This window comes from Phaethon aethereus, assembly GCF_964289735.1.
Source record: "Phaethon aethereus genome assembly, chromosome: Z".
NCBI classification, from domain to species: domain Eukaryota; kingdom Metazoa; phylum Chordata; class Aves; order Phaethontiformes; family Phaethontidae; genus Phaethon; species Phaethon aethereus.
The window spans coordinates 46,692,588-46,712,636 of NC_138577.1; the positions used below are offsets into that span (position 1 = coordinate 46,692,588).

At 35.2% G+C, this 20,049-nt stretch overlaps 1 protein-coding gene across 1 annotated transcript in view; it reads right to left on the reverse strand.

The window, feature by feature from the left end:
* AGTPBP1 (ATP/GTP binding carboxypeptidase 1) overlaps nt 1-20,049 on the reverse strand; it is a gene marked incomplete at its 3' end in the record, with an annotated part of 51,288 nt that overhangs the window by 17,551 nt on the left and 13,688 nt on the right. The window contains exons 9-23 of the mRNA XM_082013645.1: nt 19,742-19,950; nt 19,116-19,293; nt 16,138-16,235; nt 15,011-15,127; nt 13,686-14,395; nt 10,207-10,290; nt 9,784-9,870; nt 9,546-9,694; nt 7,946-8,033; nt 7,043-7,187; nt 6,182-6,335; nt 5,313-5,493; nt 3,692-3,821; nt 3,195-3,326; nt 1,373-1,549 (exon numbers count right to left, since the gene is read on the reverse strand). Of these exons, the coding sequence (XP_081869771.1) occupies nt 1,373-1,549; nt 3,195-3,326; nt 3,692-3,821; nt 5,313-5,493; nt 6,182-6,335; nt 7,043-7,187; nt 7,946-8,033; nt 9,546-9,694; nt 9,784-9,870; nt 10,207-10,290; nt 13,686-14,395; nt 15,011-15,127; nt 16,138-16,235; nt 19,116-19,293; nt 19,742-19,950 (2,639 nt within the window). The remainder of the gene's footprint in view (nt 1-1,372; nt 1,550-3,194; nt 3,327-3,691; nt 3,822-5,312; nt 5,494-6,181; nt 6,336-7,042; nt 7,188-7,945; nt 8,034-9,545; nt 9,695-9,783; nt 9,871-10,206; nt 10,291-13,685; nt 14,396-15,010; nt 15,128-16,137; nt 16,236-19,115; nt 19,294-19,741; nt 19,951-20,049) is intronic.

Here is a 20,049-nt window from a genome sequence, read left to right on the forward strand (position 1 = left end):
CATAGAAGAATGCTATTCCCTTTTGAGTAAACGATTTTTCTATGGAATTCAACCATTTTTTTCCTCCCTTACTAAAGAAGGTTTTTGCAGATTAAGCATCGTGAAAGTTTGTCCACAAAGCATCTTCAGTTCAACCTTCTTAAGAACTTTCTGTGGCAACACTGCTAAAAAGCCATGAAGGTTCACATTTAAGAATATTCTGGAAGTTTCAAAATAAGCAAGTTGGACAAGTTACCATTTTTTAAAACTCCATGACGATGTAATTTGAGGAATAATGGAATACTGTGACAACAGTGGGAATGCTTCTGTCATTAATTGACAAAACTTATTCATTTAGTAGTTACAGACCTACTGAAATTCCTGCCAAAATATCTGTCTTCCCTCTGCCTAGGGAGATACGCATGAGTGTTGGAGCATACATTAATACATTAAATATACTCTGTTCCAACTTTTTTTTTGTTCCTGCACACCCCCTCCCCACCTTGATCCCAGCCTTCTGATCCTCTTTTTGTCAAGCACCTTATTTGAGGCTTGTGGTAATTTTCTTTATTAGTATTCCTGAACTCTATTTTCAAGCAGAGGAAACTGTGAGTTCTTCCATGAATGTTCATTTGAAAAACTTGCTTCAATCTGTACCTACATTTAACCCAGTGACAGAAGTTGAAGATCAGATGTTAGGGTGGTGGTTCTCCTTTCTTCTCAACGAATATTTTCTTTGAAGTTAAGTTTTCTACTAGTGAGTAACTACAAACAGGGTCACCTTTTGTTTTCAAAAATGCAGCCCTTAACAATTTTGAAGGAGGCAAATTGAGAACAAGTTTTAAGTCAAGAAGTCAAGCAACTATGATGAGTTCAGAGATGTGTAATCTGTAGTTCTGGTAACCTGATATGAAAGTTTTTTGATTTATTAGCCTGTTTCTGCATCTACACAGGAATATTCTATAAATGGATGCTACTAAGTATCTGCTGAAGAACCAGGAACTGCCACAGTGAGGTCTGAAATTGCCATGTGTAAAAGAAACTTCTATTCTAGTATTGGCATTTATTACTACCCAATTTTAATAATCAGTTGGGAAGTACAGTTCTCATTTTTTTTAACTATATGCATATATATGTGTTACAAGCAGTAATTACAGTTAATCTTGTTAGAACAGCCAATAAGCATAAGTTACTACGAGTGGGGTGATGTGACAGATGGAGATGCCTATGCAACCTATAATATTGTAAATTATGTCATTTCACTCTAACATGAGCATACACAGATCTAGAGTTTCAGAAGTTTAAAGCAAGCAAGCAGGGTTATAGAACAAGATACCAATGCAAATAGAAGGAATTATAAACCAAGAATAGTTTAACTGATACATTTTCTTACCTTATATTTGCCCTGGTCACAGCCACATAACGTGCTTTCCATTGTGTAGCTCCTTTCTACTCCTATCTCTCTCCAGACAACAACTCGTGCTGTTGATTCCTTGGACTTTTCCACCACAAAGCTGCAGCTGCCCATGCAAAATGCTGGGGCAGTTTGACTCAGGATCTTGGGGAGTACCTGCAGGAAAGCAGTTTGAAAAATACGGTGATTCTTTTATTTCACTTATGGAAGCACGGGGGAGGGGAACATGCAATCACAAAATGGTATCAGAAAATTTTGCTGCAATTTGAATTAAAAGAACAGGCATGAAAACATTTTTCCATCTTGAGTTTTCAAAACACAGTGTGTTCAAATGACAGCAGGTTTGCCATTTTCTATCATTAAAATCCTCTTTTTCAGACTCAATTGCTAAAATTGTAAAGATCAGGATACAAAAGAATTTGTTGGGTGATCACCATTTCCTCCTAATTCACCAGGCTAACTTTGCTACATACCCCATAGAATTAATTAATTCATTTAATTCAGGCTGTTTCAACAATCCTATCTGCAGAGCTAACACAGGCATTATTTTGTTAATACATAAACTTCAATCATATTCAGAAAAGCACCATGTGAGTATTTAACTTCAAGAATATGAATCAAAGTTCACTATAACTGTTTACAGAACAGGTTTGGAATAAGACAAGAAACAGTTATGCAAATGTATGTATTTGACTAATGATAAATGACTACATACTTTCCAGCTCTTATTTGTGTCAGTTAAGCCAAAACACATGACCACTTTGAATATACTGTTCTAGTAGTACATATACCAGTTAGTATAAGCTTGTTCAAACATTTCAGTCTGCCTTTTTTGAAACCAAAAGCTTTTTCCCCACAACTAATATTGACTATTGTCTTTTGTGCACTACGGTAGTGCAGGCTGAAGTGACAAAACCCCACAAAAATGTGTTGAGCAGCAGATGTGAATGGCATCAGACTCACCATCCAAGAAATCACACAAGAAAAATCAAGGAGCAATAGAATATTGTTTTTTAAATGAGTGAAATGTGAGAAAAAAATATGAAAGCATCTGTACTTATTTACACTCACGGATGCATTACAAGCGTTTTAACGTGCGCATGTGCTTTTAAAGCTTAACTCTGCATCTGCTCAAAATAAAACACGGGGTTTGGACGCATCAGGCTGCACATATTTGCAGTTGCCACAAGGCGGCAGTGGAGTTACACAGAAGAAAGAGAATTCTTTTAACTCGCATGGAATTTTTGAAAGGTTATACAATGCAGTGGATGTTGTTCGTGCAAGTTTATTATGTATATACAGCAGGGGCACATGCCTTAACCACACATCTTTACAAGAGGAACCTTGCTTATTTCCATACACAAAAATAAGTATTTCTCAGAGCAATTCAGTATTTTTATTTTCTTGTTGCCTAGAATATTGTTTGCCACACTTAAATGACTCTTTTTTTCATCCAGTAATTATAAATGCACAGCAGCATATTTTCCATGTATTTACTATAATTGTAATGTTGAACACAAAAAGGCATGTATTGGTACAAAGACCAAAAAAAATAAAGCACTCTACTAACATTAAATCCTTAGCTGTATTAGTGTACAGTGTTTAAAGCTCTCAAAATACTTTGAAGTACACTCATGAACTGAAAAGAGATTATTCCAAATAAGTCTGCTTATGCTATAGTCACCATGTGCACAGAATAATATTGGGACGTTATTTGAAAAGTGTGTCTGTGTGTGCGTGCGTGTATATATATATATTCCAAATTCACGCCAAGTGAAAAAGGTACAAATGTCAAACTTACCCTGTAACCAGGGTCTTCCATCAGGTCACAAGAGGCAGCGTTAACATTTGTGTGCCACATTGTCTCTTTGATGCTGCAGCCATACATAAATACATTCTTTTTACGAGAGTGACCATGATAATCGCAGTAAACCTACAATGAATCATTTGGCAAAATAAAGCCAAGGCATATGGAATTAACATTTTTATAAAAAGTAATAGAAGGACAAGGAATTTTTATTTGTACTGTTGAAACTTCCAAAGAATTAGGAAACATAACTCCTTATGTAATTAACTTGTGCATTAAGACAAAAAACATAGGATTCATCTAAGGAAGGTTTAACCTTCTACCCTAGCAAAGAAAACAGGTTTATATCTAAAGGTTTGCAGAAGTCCAGTTCTCCAGGTCAAATTAAAGTGTGACACAGTTTACAAGACCATATTAAAATATTTACTTTACAGACTAGCTACATAGACAAGGTTAAAAAGATTCAGAATTGCTTACACACACGTACTCACCAAAGGTAAACGTTTTATAGCAGCCAGATATTGCAGTAACCCTTTAGCATGGTAAATAGTGGGATGCAGATCTGGATTTGGATTTTGCCACTGTCTGTTTAAATCTTCTCCACTTAAAGAGCAACGGTGGCTATTGGGGGGGGGTGGGTGGAAAAACGCATGTAGTCTGTATTATTGTACTTTTAAATAAGCCTCCCCCCACCTCAAGATTTCCTCGTCACCACTGCTGCTTTGGAAGGAGTCTGGCAAGAAACAAACTTCATTTTTCTAACATGCCAAATAATAGAAGCATCTGGGGTTTTTAAAGTTATGTTACAGAAAACCTAAAAATAAATCAGAAGTAGCTTCTTATATGAAGTCAATTGTAATCTTGCTTATTTGCTGTTGAAACTGAAGGCTTGTGATTCTATTAAAATGCTAGTTCAATATCAGTAATTTCAAATATACGGTATCTTTACAGTTTTGGTGTCTTTACTTCCATAATATGAAGACTACTGGCAACCAGAAATCTAGGACTTGAAACGTGAGGTTGTTAGGAGAGAAGTGGCCGTGAGAAAAACGAGAAAAGAAAAAAAAAACCAACAAACACCCCACAACCAAAAAACCTAGCAAACAAATAAAGATCATCTCTGTATTCAGTCAACTATCAGCAAGAACTTTTAAACTTGCAGAAATTCATGTTCATGCAGTCCTTTTCAGTAACTAGTCTTTAGATTAAGAAATATGTCCCAGCACACACAATTATCCCTGTATTAAACTTTCACTTATATTCTGAATGATTTAATGCCAGGTGTTCCATTATATACATGCTTTTACCTATATAAAGACAGGGTTCTACTCAGATCCATAATTGGTTTGATTTTTTATTATTTTGTTCACAAAACCTTTTAAAGTACTACTCATAACTATGTAAAAAGGAACTGTAGATTCACCTTACCAAAATTTCCATTTCATATGCATTCCCTGTAACCAAATTATAAATACAGACTGCTGAATGCTTACTCAATCAGTATTAAAAGGTTTTGAAATACCCTTTAAATTTATTGAGAAAAGTGGTGGTAATTGAAAGAATTACCACTAACAACTTCAATTAAATCAGAACAGTGTCTTACCCTTTCTCTTGTGCACCTATTCAACTTCGCCCCTTTTAATAACATTTGACAACAGCCATTTCCGTAACATCCTTCTAAAAACTGTAATTTTTTTTAAAAGGAGAAAAATTACCTAAAAAGCTTTCTCAGACACAAGGACTGCTCTTTTTCATGAGAACCATCAATTTGTTTAGTTTTCCTAAAAGTAGCTATGCTCTTATATAACACTCTACACCTATCCTGAACGGTAGTTCAGAAAGACATTTAGAATGTCATGTCAAATCACACAGGAATGATTATCATCCATGCATAACTGAAAATACTTTTTATAAAACTGAAATTCATGAAACAATGCATCTGTCTTTAAAAAGCAAAAACATGGAAGAGTCCTAGCAATTTTGTAAGTGTTTTTGGTTTTTTTCCATATTAAGTATTGCATGTACATGTTTCCAGGATTAGTTTAACTTTTTTAATAACAGATGCAAAGACTTGGTATTACAAGTTACATTTGTGAGTAAACCTATGCTTACTTTCCGTTGATGACACCATCTGGATTGAGCATGGGAATAATTTTGAAAATATAAGATTCTCGTAAACTTTGGGCACTTGGATTATTGCTCATAAGGTATTCCAGCGTTCCCTTCATAACCCAGCTTGCATTAGTCTCTCCAGGATGTACACGAGCAGATAGGAAAACATAAGGACGATTCCCTAAAAGAAGCATGCATAAAAGTTGCAACATATGATTCAAGCTAAAGTGAACAGTTAGTTAATTGAAAGAAGAGACATTAGACAGCTTCTTTTATTATAATGCAAAATACAGTATTTGGGATTTGAGTATTACTGAGTATCAACATTATTGATAGAGCTTGCCATACTATTGTCATAAGGACTGCTAATTACAGAACTCTCACGATGGAGCTTTAAATTCAATCAGACAATTATACAGTCACAACTATTTTGAGCTGGTAATTATGATATGACGGCTTTGATGGCTTTTTTCCAATAGCCAAGAAAAATACTAGGGTAGAGGAACAAACCAAGAAAGCTGTCAGAACTAAGCTCACTTCAAATCACACTACCTTAGATATTGGCTTTATGAAAGATTTTTTGACAAGCAAATAACCTGAGCATTTGGAAAAGAAGTTACTCAGAATTCAGGTATTCTTTTCCAAGAAATGTTGTCTGCAAAATGTAACATACAAAAGTATCTACCACAAATAAATATTATTAAATACAAAGCAAATCCTAAATATTGATGCTTCTTAAATGTCATTAAATTCATTAACCTTATTTTATATTGCTATTTTTACAGTACACAACAGATAATACTATTTTTTTTCATAAAGAGTTAGTTTTACATTCTTTTCAGTTGATAAGAAAGAAAAGTCACACTTACTGAACTGACAGATATGTTCATAGTAATTGGACTCTGGCATGGCTGTAATAGTGACTAAGGGACAACTGTTGCCAGCCAGGGTCTCACAGAGAACATGTTGTCGAAAATATATCTGTTGAGGGTTGTGCATAGATTCCAGCTTCTGAAGATGCATCTTCATCCCCAAAATAATGAAAAAATACTTCAAATCATTTGCAATCACGTATCACAGCATATTCCACAGCTACTATTTAATTGATCTTTCTTTTCATTGTTCTAAACAATGTTAAATCTTTCATCATAATTTTGACCATAAAATATCATTCTCTACATCTCTGACTGACTGAATACTTCTCTTTACACAGTCTGTTTTTCCAACTGCTTTTAGGAAGATGAAGGCACAGAGGGTACATTATTTTCTACCAGATGATACTGTAAGGGTATGTGGAAGGTAAGAACCTCTGCTTCATTAAGGTTATCTGATCAGGGACCTTTTCAGTGCAAAAAAGAATAACAAGTAAATATAGTAACTTGAATAGGTCAGTTATGAAGAGGTATATGTAGAACAGCAGGATGTGAGTCATTTGACTCAAACACAAATACTTCATCCAATTAGCACTGTTTCCAGTCAACTATGAATTATGATTCCCAGAAAAACAATTTAGCCTGAAAGTAAGTATCAATTTTATTTTTCTAGGGACTGTTCTTTAGAACAACCTATACACTTGGCCAGTCTAAACACTAACATTTTATGAAACTTCTCCATTTTAAGAAGCATTTTGAACTTTATAAGAGGAAATAAAAATAATTCACTCATGAATGTTTACATTTCATATTGTCCAAAAATATATCCATCTATGTAAGAGATCATAATCTCCTCACCTTTAAAGTTGAGTATGTATATGGATAATGGTAAGCAAAGTAGCAGACATCATCTTTATGTTGGAAAGTCACTGTGAACGTAATTGTGTAATAAGATTTTCCTTTCTGACCTCCAGCAGCAATTGAACTTCTTGAAAAGTGATTCCTAAGAGTAAAGAGTAAAATGAAGGTAATAAACACATTAGAATATTTTTTTTCATATTATTTATTATTCCTGAAGACACATTCTAAGAGCCAGGAGAATTTTTAGTGATTGTATTTCTCTTCTGCATATATCCAGGTTAAATACACTGGTTCCCACCATCTATAAAGATACTTTATTACAGCAGTGATACACATTCATTCATATTGGGAAAAGGTGAGTAAACAAAAACAAGTAACAAAACCAAAACAAAACCCCCAAAACAACAAAAAACACCACACAAAAGAAAAAAAAAGGGGAAGCAAACAATTCTTGACCAGGAAGGATAACGCGTGGCTATGCTGTACCACCTCATCCTTCGTTCCAGGATTGCTCTACAATGATTGCATCATAGAATACAGGAGTCTAATCACAAGCACCATGTGACCAGTGTTGCTGGAAGTCACTATTAAGACTTCAAGTAAGCATGCATATACACATTCCCTTAAAAGCTTCTCCTTCTCTAAGGAAGAGTATGCAATTTCTGACAAAAGTATAAAAGATGAACAGCTTAAATATTAGCAGTGTGCTAACAAAATAAGACCCTACATATTTTGATCACTTCTGTTACTCTGGAGAGCAACAGAGGAAGAAAACTCTGTTTACAACAGAACTACTAAAATACAATTATCAAACTCAGAAGCAAACATTTCTCCTCCAAAATTGTACATCGTACTAGTCTTCAGTGTAAGATTTGCAGTATGTTTGATTGGTGTACTTACTTATAGTAACAAATATCTGTCCCAACACGAGTCCAACATGGTCGAGAGTTTAATGCTTCTTGAACAGAATACATGAGGGGCTGCATACCTTAAAGAAGAAATGCATCTCACTTTAATGTTTAACATTAAACATCAAGATCTTAGCAGTAATGGACCACATCAACACTTATATATGTGAGTCTCCAAACTACCTATCCTCATTTACTCACTCTCACAAATTGTATTTTCATGAGTGCTTCGGTATCGTACACTCTTTAAACCATGTGACAAAAGATTCTTCCCCCTCTACCCTCATCATGTCCTAATTTTCAGAAAATAACAAATTAAAAGGAAAAAAAAAAAAAAAGAATCAGACCTACAGAAGACCAAAATGAAATGTTCAAATGAAAGCTGTGGTTACCATGCATGGTAATCTACAAGAAGTCTTGGGTCCCACTCCATGCAACTCACCATTACAAAAGAGGCTTCAAAATCAATACAAAAAATTGATACTATTTTTCATTCACCCGGATAGCTGGAAACTGATGGTTTTTTTTTTTAAAGAGTAACTCTTTAAAGTTTATATTTTTTGGAGGGTATATTTAAGTTGAATACCTAACATGAAGTTAGAACAGAAAATAATACATATTAATTGAGCATTATTTATTAATTAGATAATTAGCCAAATATACTGACTGATTCAGTCAGTGTACTTAAAAAGCCAAAAGCAACTACTACGTAAATATGTGCAACATATGAATGAAGATGTAAGGTAACTGATAAACATTAGTAAACAGTTTAAAAGCATCTTATTACTGGTCAAACTACCTGGTAATCTTGGATTTTATCAATGTTAATTGTACAATGATGACAAAGAAAAATATGATGTTACTCTGTCCCAAGAATTTGAGGCTGGGGGTGGGGAGAGAAGAACTTCAGCCTTCTTAAATGAAGAATTTCAGAAAATCCAGTAGGGGAAAAAAAACCTTACAAAACAAATTATTTTAAGCTGAAAGACACACACTACTCCCACCTCCCCCAACAAGAAAGGTATATTCAGTAAACCAGTACTTTTAGATGAGGTACAAGCAGCAAACACTACTTGCTGGAGACTGCAAGGCTCACCTACAAAGCCACACATTTCAAATTCGACTACCTTTTCCTTCTCAAATAACATGCCTCTCTTCCCATAGTGAGACCAAACTGTTTGAGAATGTCACCGCTTACTTTCACATCTGAAAATACACCTCTATTCAGAAAGGGATTAATGATGACAGCTGTCATTCTTCTTGCACCTGTTTTGATTGACAGGCTTCGGTGCTGTCCCCCCCACAGTGGTCTTAAGGCAAATTTATAGCTGCAGCCACTAGCAAATTTCTTCTGCTTTGGCTTCACTTACAAAACTTCATTTTAAACACTGACAGCCAGTGTTTTAAGATAATTTTTTTCTTTTTAACTAAAACTTGTCAAAATATTTTTTAGTAATACTATTAAAAAAGAATCTGGTCTGACAACATGAATACACTACCGATCCCAGGGCAGAGGGAAGGAAACAGCTGAGCCGTCTACTACAGCTATTTTTCTATGTATTTCTTCTCAAAGTATGGGAAATTTATCTTACCATAGTTAAACTGACTGTTTGACTTTTCACAGTTGATGATGTTAAACCGGTAACCAATGCCAGTTTTCATTCCACTGACTTCAAAGTAAAACCATTGATGATAGTGATTGCTATTTATGTCCGAGTTCAGAATTAGATCATATTCATTTCTAAAGATTAACAAAAACAAATCAATCTTTTTTTTAAGAAGCAGAAATAAAAGGCCTTATGTGTGAAAAGAAGAGTTGAAACATCTTACTTTCTGATCTGAATAACTTTGCGCAGATTTCCAGATTCAAATTTGGAATTAAACTTCAAAACATCTGCTTCCTCTGGTACTGAACAACTATGAGTAGAAAAAGAAAACGGACCAAAATGAATAACACAAACTTAAGTAAAACAAATTCATTAAGTTTATTTTAGCCCTCACTTGGTAATTTAAAAATTATTTTGAACCACCATTTAGCAGTTGGACTTGATGATCTTAAAGCTCTTCTTCAACCTTAATGATTGAGTCTATGAAATACAGCCTAGATAGCAGAAACACTGTTATATCAGATGAAACTTTCACTGCAGTCTGTCATAATAGTACTGCTTTAAATATGACAAATCGTATCACAGAGAAAGTAGAACAGGCTTAGTGTATTTGCTGAATATTGTTTTCAGAAGGGTAAAAACCTACCTCGAATTATCGAGGTCATACACAACTCTGTCTATAATGTCATTTTGATGAATCAGCCTTTCAATATCTTGAGAGATTTTTGTCCTAAAATAAAAAGCAGAGTTTAAGTTGTTGCATACGGTTTCCAATTACATAAGAGGAATTACCTCATACAACAATGAAAACCAACAAAGTTGACATGAAGACAGTGGGACAGATTTTCAGAGAGAACTCAGCCTCACCCCCATTTATGTGCACAAACTTAAGTTTGAACACCTACATTCACAGCTGACTGAGTCCAGTATTTGTATGTGACAACTGAGTTTTCATGCATACAACCCACTGGGTTTCATCTTATAGAAAAAAACCGCACCGTTTCATACTTTATAGTAGAAGCAGGAATTACTCAAACATTACTTATGTTAATGCTTCAATCCAGGACAGCACTTGATAACATTAGTAACTTTCATGAGTCCTACCATAACTAAAATTAAAGAGTTTTAGAGTAGGTCGTGCAGCAAGTGTGTTAGTGCACTAGCTTTTCACCTCTGGAGATCTAGGTTCATTTATCGACTAGGTAACAAATAAGAATGAATTTGGTGATGTCAGCCAAATGTCAGGTGTATGTTTATCCAGATCATAAAACCATTGCACAACTGGCAGTATCTAGGTCCTGGTTTGGAAAAGTAAGAATGTGTTGCAGTTCAAGAATGAAATATAGTGGCAGAGCTGTGTGGAAAAGCTTGCACAGCACCTGCAATAAGAAGAAAAGGAGGCAGATTAACAATGAAGAATACAGGAACAGAGCAGTAAACTACGTTCAGGCTGAACATTCTCCATTTAATTAAAATAATATTGTTAACAAGTGAGAAAACAAAGGTAAGTGCACACTCTAGTGCCTCTTGTTAAATTAAAACTGACGGGAATAGAAAACAAGTCACAAGTCCAGTATACTGACAAAATCATAAAGAGGCTGACTCACTACAATCTATCTGATCAGGTTCAGCTCAGGGCAGAACTACAGATTTTTATCTGCACTTGATCTTACACAACCCCTTAGATCTCAGTATGCCTCAGCTCTAAAGGGTCATAATACTTCCTATCATCACATGAGTTTTGGCAAGACAAAGCCCATTAATGGATAGCAGGCATTCAAATACCATAACAATACCAACGTAGACAAAAGGAAAGAAGAAATGGTATTCAAGATGCACACAAAAAGGAAAAGTAGCAGCAGACATTTTCAGGTTCCGAGAAATCAAGAGAAAAGAGGCAGCTAAAAGATAATTAAAGGAAAAAATATGAAAACAACACTGTTGATGTGGAGCTCTATATTTATAGATTAGCCCTTTGTGAACCCTGATTTACCCAATGATCACTTCTAAGTGTCAGATGATTAGAAAATACTGAAGTGTACAGCAAAAAACAACCTAAAATTTTAAGGAATGCAGAAAAGTAGCAATTTAAACACAAATTTATAGGGTATTGATTTATATAATAATTTTCTTCCCTAAAAGATAGAGTAATATAAAACATTTCAGTTTTTCTCAATAACATTTTTCCAAACAGTAATAATTTGGCAAGACATTTGGTGTAAATTACACATTACTAAATGCAAATGAAAGAGCAAAAGCACTCCAAAGCACAAATTCAAAAACACTGCATCTCTTAGCGTATTGCAAGGCTTAAAAAAAACCCAAACCCGTACCACATTTGTGTAATAGAAGTAAAAAGAACACCCACTAACTCCCCACCTCAGCCTCCCACAACGTTTTCTTAAATTACAGGGATGGATTAAGGCAACCATTTGTTTTCTAAAGACGACTTAGCTGACAAGCAGTAAATAACTGCTTAGTTAAGGACAGACATTAAGGAGAACATAAAACCAATTGAATGCCAAAAGAGTTTGGACATGGCTTTGTAGAAGACTTGAAAGCTCCTCCATGTTTCCTACCAAACTCATTTTCAACATATTCCTATAAACTGTAAATTCCTAAAAAGATTAAGCCCTTTTTAAACAAGTTCTCTTCTCAGAAATTTGTTACATTGCCATAATAAGACTGAGTCATTTGTAGAAAATGGAATTCTTAGACCAGTGTACTTTAAAAAGGTGATGCAGGATTTTTGATTCAAGTTTAGCAGTATTACCTGATATTTTATTCTTGTTTCACACAAGACCTAAACAAGTTACTTTCAACATAGAAAATATAACAAAAATAAAACAATGTTAAAATGAAATATACTCTAGAATTACCTTCCCTGTTAAGAAATCAACTATATGTATAAACACAAAAGTAGGTTTGTTGGTTAAAAGACAGATACAAAGCACTGCATTAACTCTAAGAAGAACGAGCATTGGAATGACAAATTTTATCTGACTTCACTCAATTTTAATCAGGGAAAATCAGAATTATCAAGTACTAACAAAAACATATATGAAGATTTGCAAATTTTCTTAAAATGCAGTCCTTAGTCTTGAGTCAGAAATCACTTATCTCCCTTCTATATCAGCTGAATCTATCTAAAAATAAGCTCATAGGGAAGATTACTCTTCTTCAACACTGAACAGTGCTTTCTAGTAACAGTATATTCATCACATCATTAGTGTTTCAACACTTGCTGATTTCACTAGAAACATCACTTTTTTATGACGTGTGAAACAGCTAAAGGATTTTAATTATATAACCTAAAGAGACTTCATCTCTTAATTTTAATAACTAAACGTAAATATGAAGAATCTGATGAAAATGGTTAAAGTTACAAGCTGAAAGCATTCAATCTAATAATTAAGCAAGGGGCAAGGTCTCATACCTACTATTACATGCTCTGCTAACATGCTCGTCTGTCTTTACAGTAGCTTACTATGCATACGAGCCAGCTCTTCCTACCACATCTGCAAATTATTCTTAAGAGTCACATCACCCTTCATCACCTTCTAATACGTCTCAGTGAAGAAATAAATGGTTGTGCTGAAGTGCTGTTTTTTGTTGGTTTATTTTTCATCCTGTGTTTATTATGTCTCATCTTGCAGGACCTAACACAAACTGCATCCTCAGCATTTGTGACCTCTAAATTTTGTTATACTACAAGCACTAAAAGCAAACACTGAATTAATTTTTTCCTCTACATTCTCCTGAATGATAGCTTTGTTGGCACAGCAAAGGGAAGGGCTGAAGTATCTTTAAACTACCAAATGTCCTATCTTTGCCAAGACTGAAGGGAGCATTCAGGTAAGGTTTTTGGTTTTTTTATCAGGGTTTTTTTTTACAAATTTAGACAGGTAATGGTTGACTAAGGGATGACTATAAATTAAACTTAGTATTTAGAAGCTGAATTACAGAATCAGATTGTTTTCTTCTTCATGGCTCTGCCTTTATCAATGCCTGCTCACCTATTTTAGATGCCAAAGTAAAGATTGTATACATGCCTGTTAATCTCATCCTAAACATTGTTTCCCAAGTGAACAAAAATAACAAGAAAAATAGAGTATGGTAACTCACCTCTGCACCCCATACGGCCTTTCCAGAATAGGCTCCTCAAATGGGGGTGGAATATGACCAAAATAATCTGGATAGGCCACTTCTGCATATTCAAGAATAGACTTCGTGTTTTTTACCATTTCAATATAAAGATCACAGTCATGAACTGGTGATACATCAGAAACCTCAAGCATGACTTGTTCCCCTGAAGAAGTAGATCTAGAATCCTCCTCCTCTGAATCCACTCCAGTGCAGCAAAGTTTTCCCAGCTGGACAGACGAACCTTCAAAGAGGCTACTTCCACAGGGCGAAATATGTTCACAAGGTTTACTACCAGCAGGTGTGGTAAGGCTAGTTTTGCTTTCTTTTTTTATTACACATCCTGTACCATAATACTTATCATTTTTTGCACTGTTCTGCAGACTGATTCTGTCCAAGCCTTTCACAATTTCTTGGCTTAGACACTGGCATGATGTAAGCAGGTTCCTTTGATCATTTTGCTGATGTAAACTGCTGTCTTTGATACTATCTTTCTTTGGTAGTTCCAGAAAAGCTGGCCTTCTATTGTATTCCTCTGTCAATAAAGGATTGCCCTCCTTCAAAGCAACTCTGTTAGTTGACTGATTTGCTTCAGCAGAGTGCTCCTCTCCTGCTGTAGGAACAACAATAGGTCCACTCAGATTTGCATCGGGTACAAAAGGCTTTGGTTCCTTGGAAACTAAGTCACACTCCTGAAAAAATAAAAAGATAATAAAAAGATTTATTTTTAAGAAGTAAACAGTTCCTAAAGTTTTGTTTATATTAGAAAACTTTCTCTTTCATTGCTCCTGAGGTATGTTTTGCAATAATCTAAAATAAGTGTAATTTAAAATATGACACTTGTTATGTTTTAAACATACATAAACATAGCAATGAAGTTTCAGCTTTTATAAGAAGTGTCAAAGCAATAAACAAGTACTTCATCAATAACAAATTATCAAGTCAATGTGATTCCCCAGATATTTTAACGAACTACTTCAGCAGTGCACAGCATTTAAGGAAATACTTAATACAATGAGTATGAATCTTTGTCAGAAATTTCATGTCCTTTCTTACAATTTTACTTTCTCTGTGTGCAATATTGACATAAGAAAATAGTTTTCCTTTATATCTGTCCACAGTCCCCTTCTCAGATTAAAGTAACTCATAACATTTAACTAAATAACTCATTATATAGTACTCTCATATGTAGATCTAGAACTGCAGACTCTCTTTTTTCCCCTAGAGGAACTATCCACCCAAAAAAGGAATGTCAAAGTGTATTCCAGAGTCAACCCAAGGAATGGGTTGGGAATCACATACTTTACCTGAAAGTTTTCTGAAAGTTCTGGGAAAAATTGCTCATAGATTTTCAGTTCTTCTATGGGTCTTCCCAGTTCCTGTCTAGGTTTCAGTTTATTAATATCAGTCTCAATATCATCATTCTGAAAGAGCACCAGAATAAATTAATCTTGCATCCAGAATTAATGAACTTCTAAAATAATTACATTCGCCTTTTACTTCTGACACATCTGTGCTTTAAAAGCTTAGTATCACTATTTTAAAATTGGCTGAACGGCATGTTTCACCTTGAAGGTTTTATTAGTATGCTAAAGCCTCCTTTTCAGCAGAAATATTACAAACATCACAATTTTCTTCCTTTCATCCAAACATATTATGCACAGACATTAGACTACACTTTACATGAGATCTGTGCATAATCCAGCTATTGCAACGTGAGTGTGGAGATTTCATCTGACTGCAGTGACAAAGGAGTAACTGCTTCTACGGAAAGTAACTCCCTTCATCAGGTCTCATGAGAACCTTGAGTAATATTTGTCATTCCAGTCCACGGACAGACAATTCCATTAACTCCTGTATTTGTGTAACACAAAAATATAGAATAAAGTTCTGACCAAATGTCTTTTCATGTCCTGACTGGCAGCTGGAGAGCAAAACAAGACCTTCCCAAAACTGATACAACAGTGAGAGGTCTGATCTCTACCTCTACAGTTGTCTGAACTTCAAAACCACCTTGCTGAAACACTGACATAGTGAATTCCAGTCCAAATCAATGGCAAAAATTAGAGTAGTTCCTACATGCTGGGTGGCTTAGGTGGGAAGAGAGGGCTTAGAGAAATAAAAGTTGGGAACAGAGCACTGCTAAAAGAGTCCCAGTTCCATTCCACTGTACTCCAGACACTTTAAGTGTGAAGCAAACAGGCTTTGATAAAAATCCTGAAGCAATCTGAACAAAGGATGATATTTTCAAGCAGCACCCACCTGCCTTAGGCTTCAGGACCTTTTTTAATTTTAGAAATTGCCCTGAAAACTTCCTCAAAGTCCTTTTATCACTTAAAAGACATGGCTGTATATATGATTCAAGCAACTTAAGAAAAAAAATCCCCAAACTGTTATGCTTGATTTTTGCCTGTTAATTTCATCTCATACGAACCTTAAAATGTTGGTCCTTGTCATCGTCATTTTCAGTTTCAACTTCTGATTCTGCTTCAGCATCATCGTTATCATCACTTTCATCTACTACATCATCCACTATGATACGAAAAAGTTTTGTAAGGCAGATTATACATTTAATCCAATATATATACTAAAAAAAAAAATCCTCTCTTATTTTCTTTTTTATTTACCACTTGAAAAGACCAACTAGTAAACACTAATCACTATTAACAGATTTACAAAACAAAATGCTTGTTTGACAATACTGCAGACTCTATTTCTTTAATTTCCACCCAGTTTTAAGTCAAAACAAAGATCTCTATTTTAAACAAAGCAAAACAAAACCAAAAAACATCTGATACACCGCCACCCAAAAAACCCCAGTAAGACGGCAGATGGCCATTAGAAATACTTTACAATGTGGATATGCCAAGAACATCTCAGCATGGCTTGAGGTCAGCACAAAATGAGATGCCTCTGACAACTTTTCCCAAAGTAAGTAATAACGACTGTTACAGGAGTCACACCCTAGTTCAAATGGAATCCATTTTATAGCATTAGCAAAAAGCCTTAGGCCACAAGCGGTAAACTTTCACCTAGATACTGATAAACTTACACTAAACTCTGACTTAGTTACATGAGGGAAGGCCCCGAAACTGGTGCAAATTAGAAAGATAAGGTAGCCACATGCATCAGCAGAAGTTGCCCCATCAAGAAAAGAAAAAGAACAGCCCTCCTGGAGACAGTGAAAGGGTCCAATGAGGCACAAGGAGACCCCAGACCCAAATACTGCTACTGGACCGAACCATCTCACGAGGGGAGGGGAAATTAGACTGTAAGGGTGTAATTGCCCAGAGATTTGTTTGTTTGGGGTCCCTCTCCAGAAGTACCCAGCCTGAGCTGTTCTTCACCATTGCACCACCTACTAAGTTCGTCTGGCATATGTCACATCAGAGATTCTGCTTCAGGAAACCCAGGGTCGAGCATGAGGGAAGAGGAAGCGCCTGAGAGTGAGCATATGTGTGGGTGCGAGGAGTGGAAAGGGGCACCCATCAGCTCACTGGAGTTGCCCACTGTGAAGGGACTCTGGTCCTAGAAGTTAAAGTCTGGGGTGGTGTGTGTGTGAGACTGGTGTGTGAATCCTCGGGTAGCAGCTTCTCTTTTAACAATGACTATGTCCAAAAAAAATTGAGATCTCAGTAGCTTTTAGTCATGTCAGCTAGTATTGACCCAGTAGCAGGAAACAGTGGGACAAAGCACTTCACCTTTTTTGCCTTGCTTAAATGGGGCCTAACAATTGAAAAAAAACCTCAGAAGCATATCACCAGAGATTCAACCAGTAAGGAAAATATTCAAGGAGTGTGGTCACTGCAACTGCAACTGACCTAAATGTTACCCCAAAAACTACGGCAAGCCGTTATTTTTTAGACATGTGGATGTATTTGGACATTAATGACCGATTTCTACTTAAGTTAGAGACCCAGTACACTGAAGGATCTAGGACTTCTTCTTTTTTAGTCCTAGTCCTCCTAGGACTAACAAGAACTAGGCTAACTCCCTAATATGTGGAAGTGGGCATTAACTGGTTATTTTGGCAGATGTGCTGCCTACTAGTGGCAAATTTGATCTTTTTTCTAGAAATCTCATGCAGTTTGAATACTGGGGGTTTTTGTTATGTTTTCTGAAAGAGTTTATTCCATACAGGAAATTTGCTGATTGTCAGTAAAAGGCTCACTCAGAGGTATACAAATCATACTGATTTTCTAGTGTATTCAGAAAGATTACATGTATTACTTTTACAGCGCTGACTATACAAGATTATACTTGTAATAAACTCAGAGCTGTACACACCCCAACATTCTACACATCTTTTAATGCAGAAGTTTTTCCTTAAAAAGAAAATCCTATGTGTTCTATTTCCTTAGGTTTTTCACTTCTTTTTTAATAGATAACAAACCTATTTAAAAAAAGACAACTATCAGTAGTCTACTTCAACAGAATAGGAAGTTTCTAAATAGGTATTACAGAGTACCAAAAAATACTGTATTAAGTAAAGGTTTAATTTCTGTGGATTTTGGAACACACACCTAAAACTTTGAAGACAAAACACAAGCAAACTCTAAACTCCTGTAATTCGAGTCTGATGCATATGAACCTCAATCAGATAGCTGTCTTCTTTCAGCTCTGATCACATTTTGTTTCAGGACATATTGTGAATAAGAATATATTACAAAGTCTGACTTTGCCTCTTCATTTTAGAGTAACTTTCTGACAGCAACCTCATCAGTTGCTTATCCAGGTGCCAAGTTGTTTCACCACACCTGAAAATGCTTTAAACATTAATTATCCAAAAATAACGCAAGGTGATCATAATGGGATGAATCTATTTCCTACAAAGAATCATACAAGTGCTTTGCAGACAAGTGTTGCCTAAGAGGCTGCAACAGTTCAAGAAAGTGGCTCTACTTTTCACATCATGCGAGTGAAGGAATAACCACAATAAATTAAAAAACAATGCTTCAAATGGCACATGTTAATCTAAATTCACTACATCCAGTTTATCAGATTTCCATAAAGAAATCAAGAACTATACACTCCTGTAAAACAGGATGTACACTACATTACATTTCATACAGGAGAATGTATGTAAGACTTAAAAAGAGAGACCATTGTAGACTAACATGTACAGCCTACGGTTTACACTTAAGAGTTTGATGAACATCACATTTTAGTTCCTGTTTTATTTTTTATCTTGTATCTCAGAAACATAACCACATATATGCAGACAAAATTTTCATCAGCTAAAACTTATTAGAAATTGATGCTCCACACTAACAAGTCATAGATCCTTTGCTAGCTGAGCAGGATCTCAGAATCCAAGTTTTATTGGAGAACACAAATAACTGAAAATGATTCCACCTTACATAAAGCAATGTCAGACATACGCCAAGACAAAATACTACAAAATTACCATACCATCAGGAGGCAAATTGTACAGCTGAGCCACAGGACCACTAGAAGGAATAACTGGCAGTTGGAAATGGAAAGCACTCTTAATAGTTGGTAAAGGAAGACGATTTTTCGGAAAACATTTTCTCATTATTAGGCTGGATGTGTTGACAAGGGGGTCAAGAGTTCTTACTGCAAGGCACTCCTATTAACAGGAAAATAATGAAGAAAAGAGAAGTATCTCTCAAACTAACAGTGAAACTACATTTGCTTTACAGATTTCTAGAGTTCATTAATAAGCAAAGTATTTTGGTTACAATAAATTTTGCTAGTGTCTCCTTTGAAAGCCAGAAGAACTTCTACCAACTCAAATTCACCTTTTTTTAAAAACACAAACTTCAAAACTAAAAGACTCCCTCCCCTTTCTTTAAGTCCAACAGCCCTTCCCAGAGATAGTCACAGCTAAATAACAGCAGCTATGAATTTAATTATGTGCTCTTTCATTCAGCTTTAGTCAAATACAGAAAATAATCCTTACCCCCATAATCAGGAATGTATCATAACAGAACTAAACCAAATTTGAGGTCAGAATGTGTTTTTAAAGCTGAAGAGGCAAAACCAACTACAAAGAAAAACAACTGAAATAAACTTACTTGTGAAGTGTTGTAAAGAATTTTCATCCCATTGGCATCAATGAATGCTTTTCTTCCCAATTTGATGTTTGTAACACTTTTAATGCACTGTAAAACTCCTTTACGTATCAGCATGTATCTATGTCGACTATCATGACGGTGCCAATCAACGTAAATTGTTAAAAGCACCTGCACATATCCTCTGTCTACTGCTCTCCTGGCATTTGTTTCTTTATAAAAAAAAGTTAGGAAAGAAAATAAAAAATTGCCCAATGACTTCAACATTATTTTCAAATCAATGTTAAAATTATTCTTTTTACCCAAGTAAC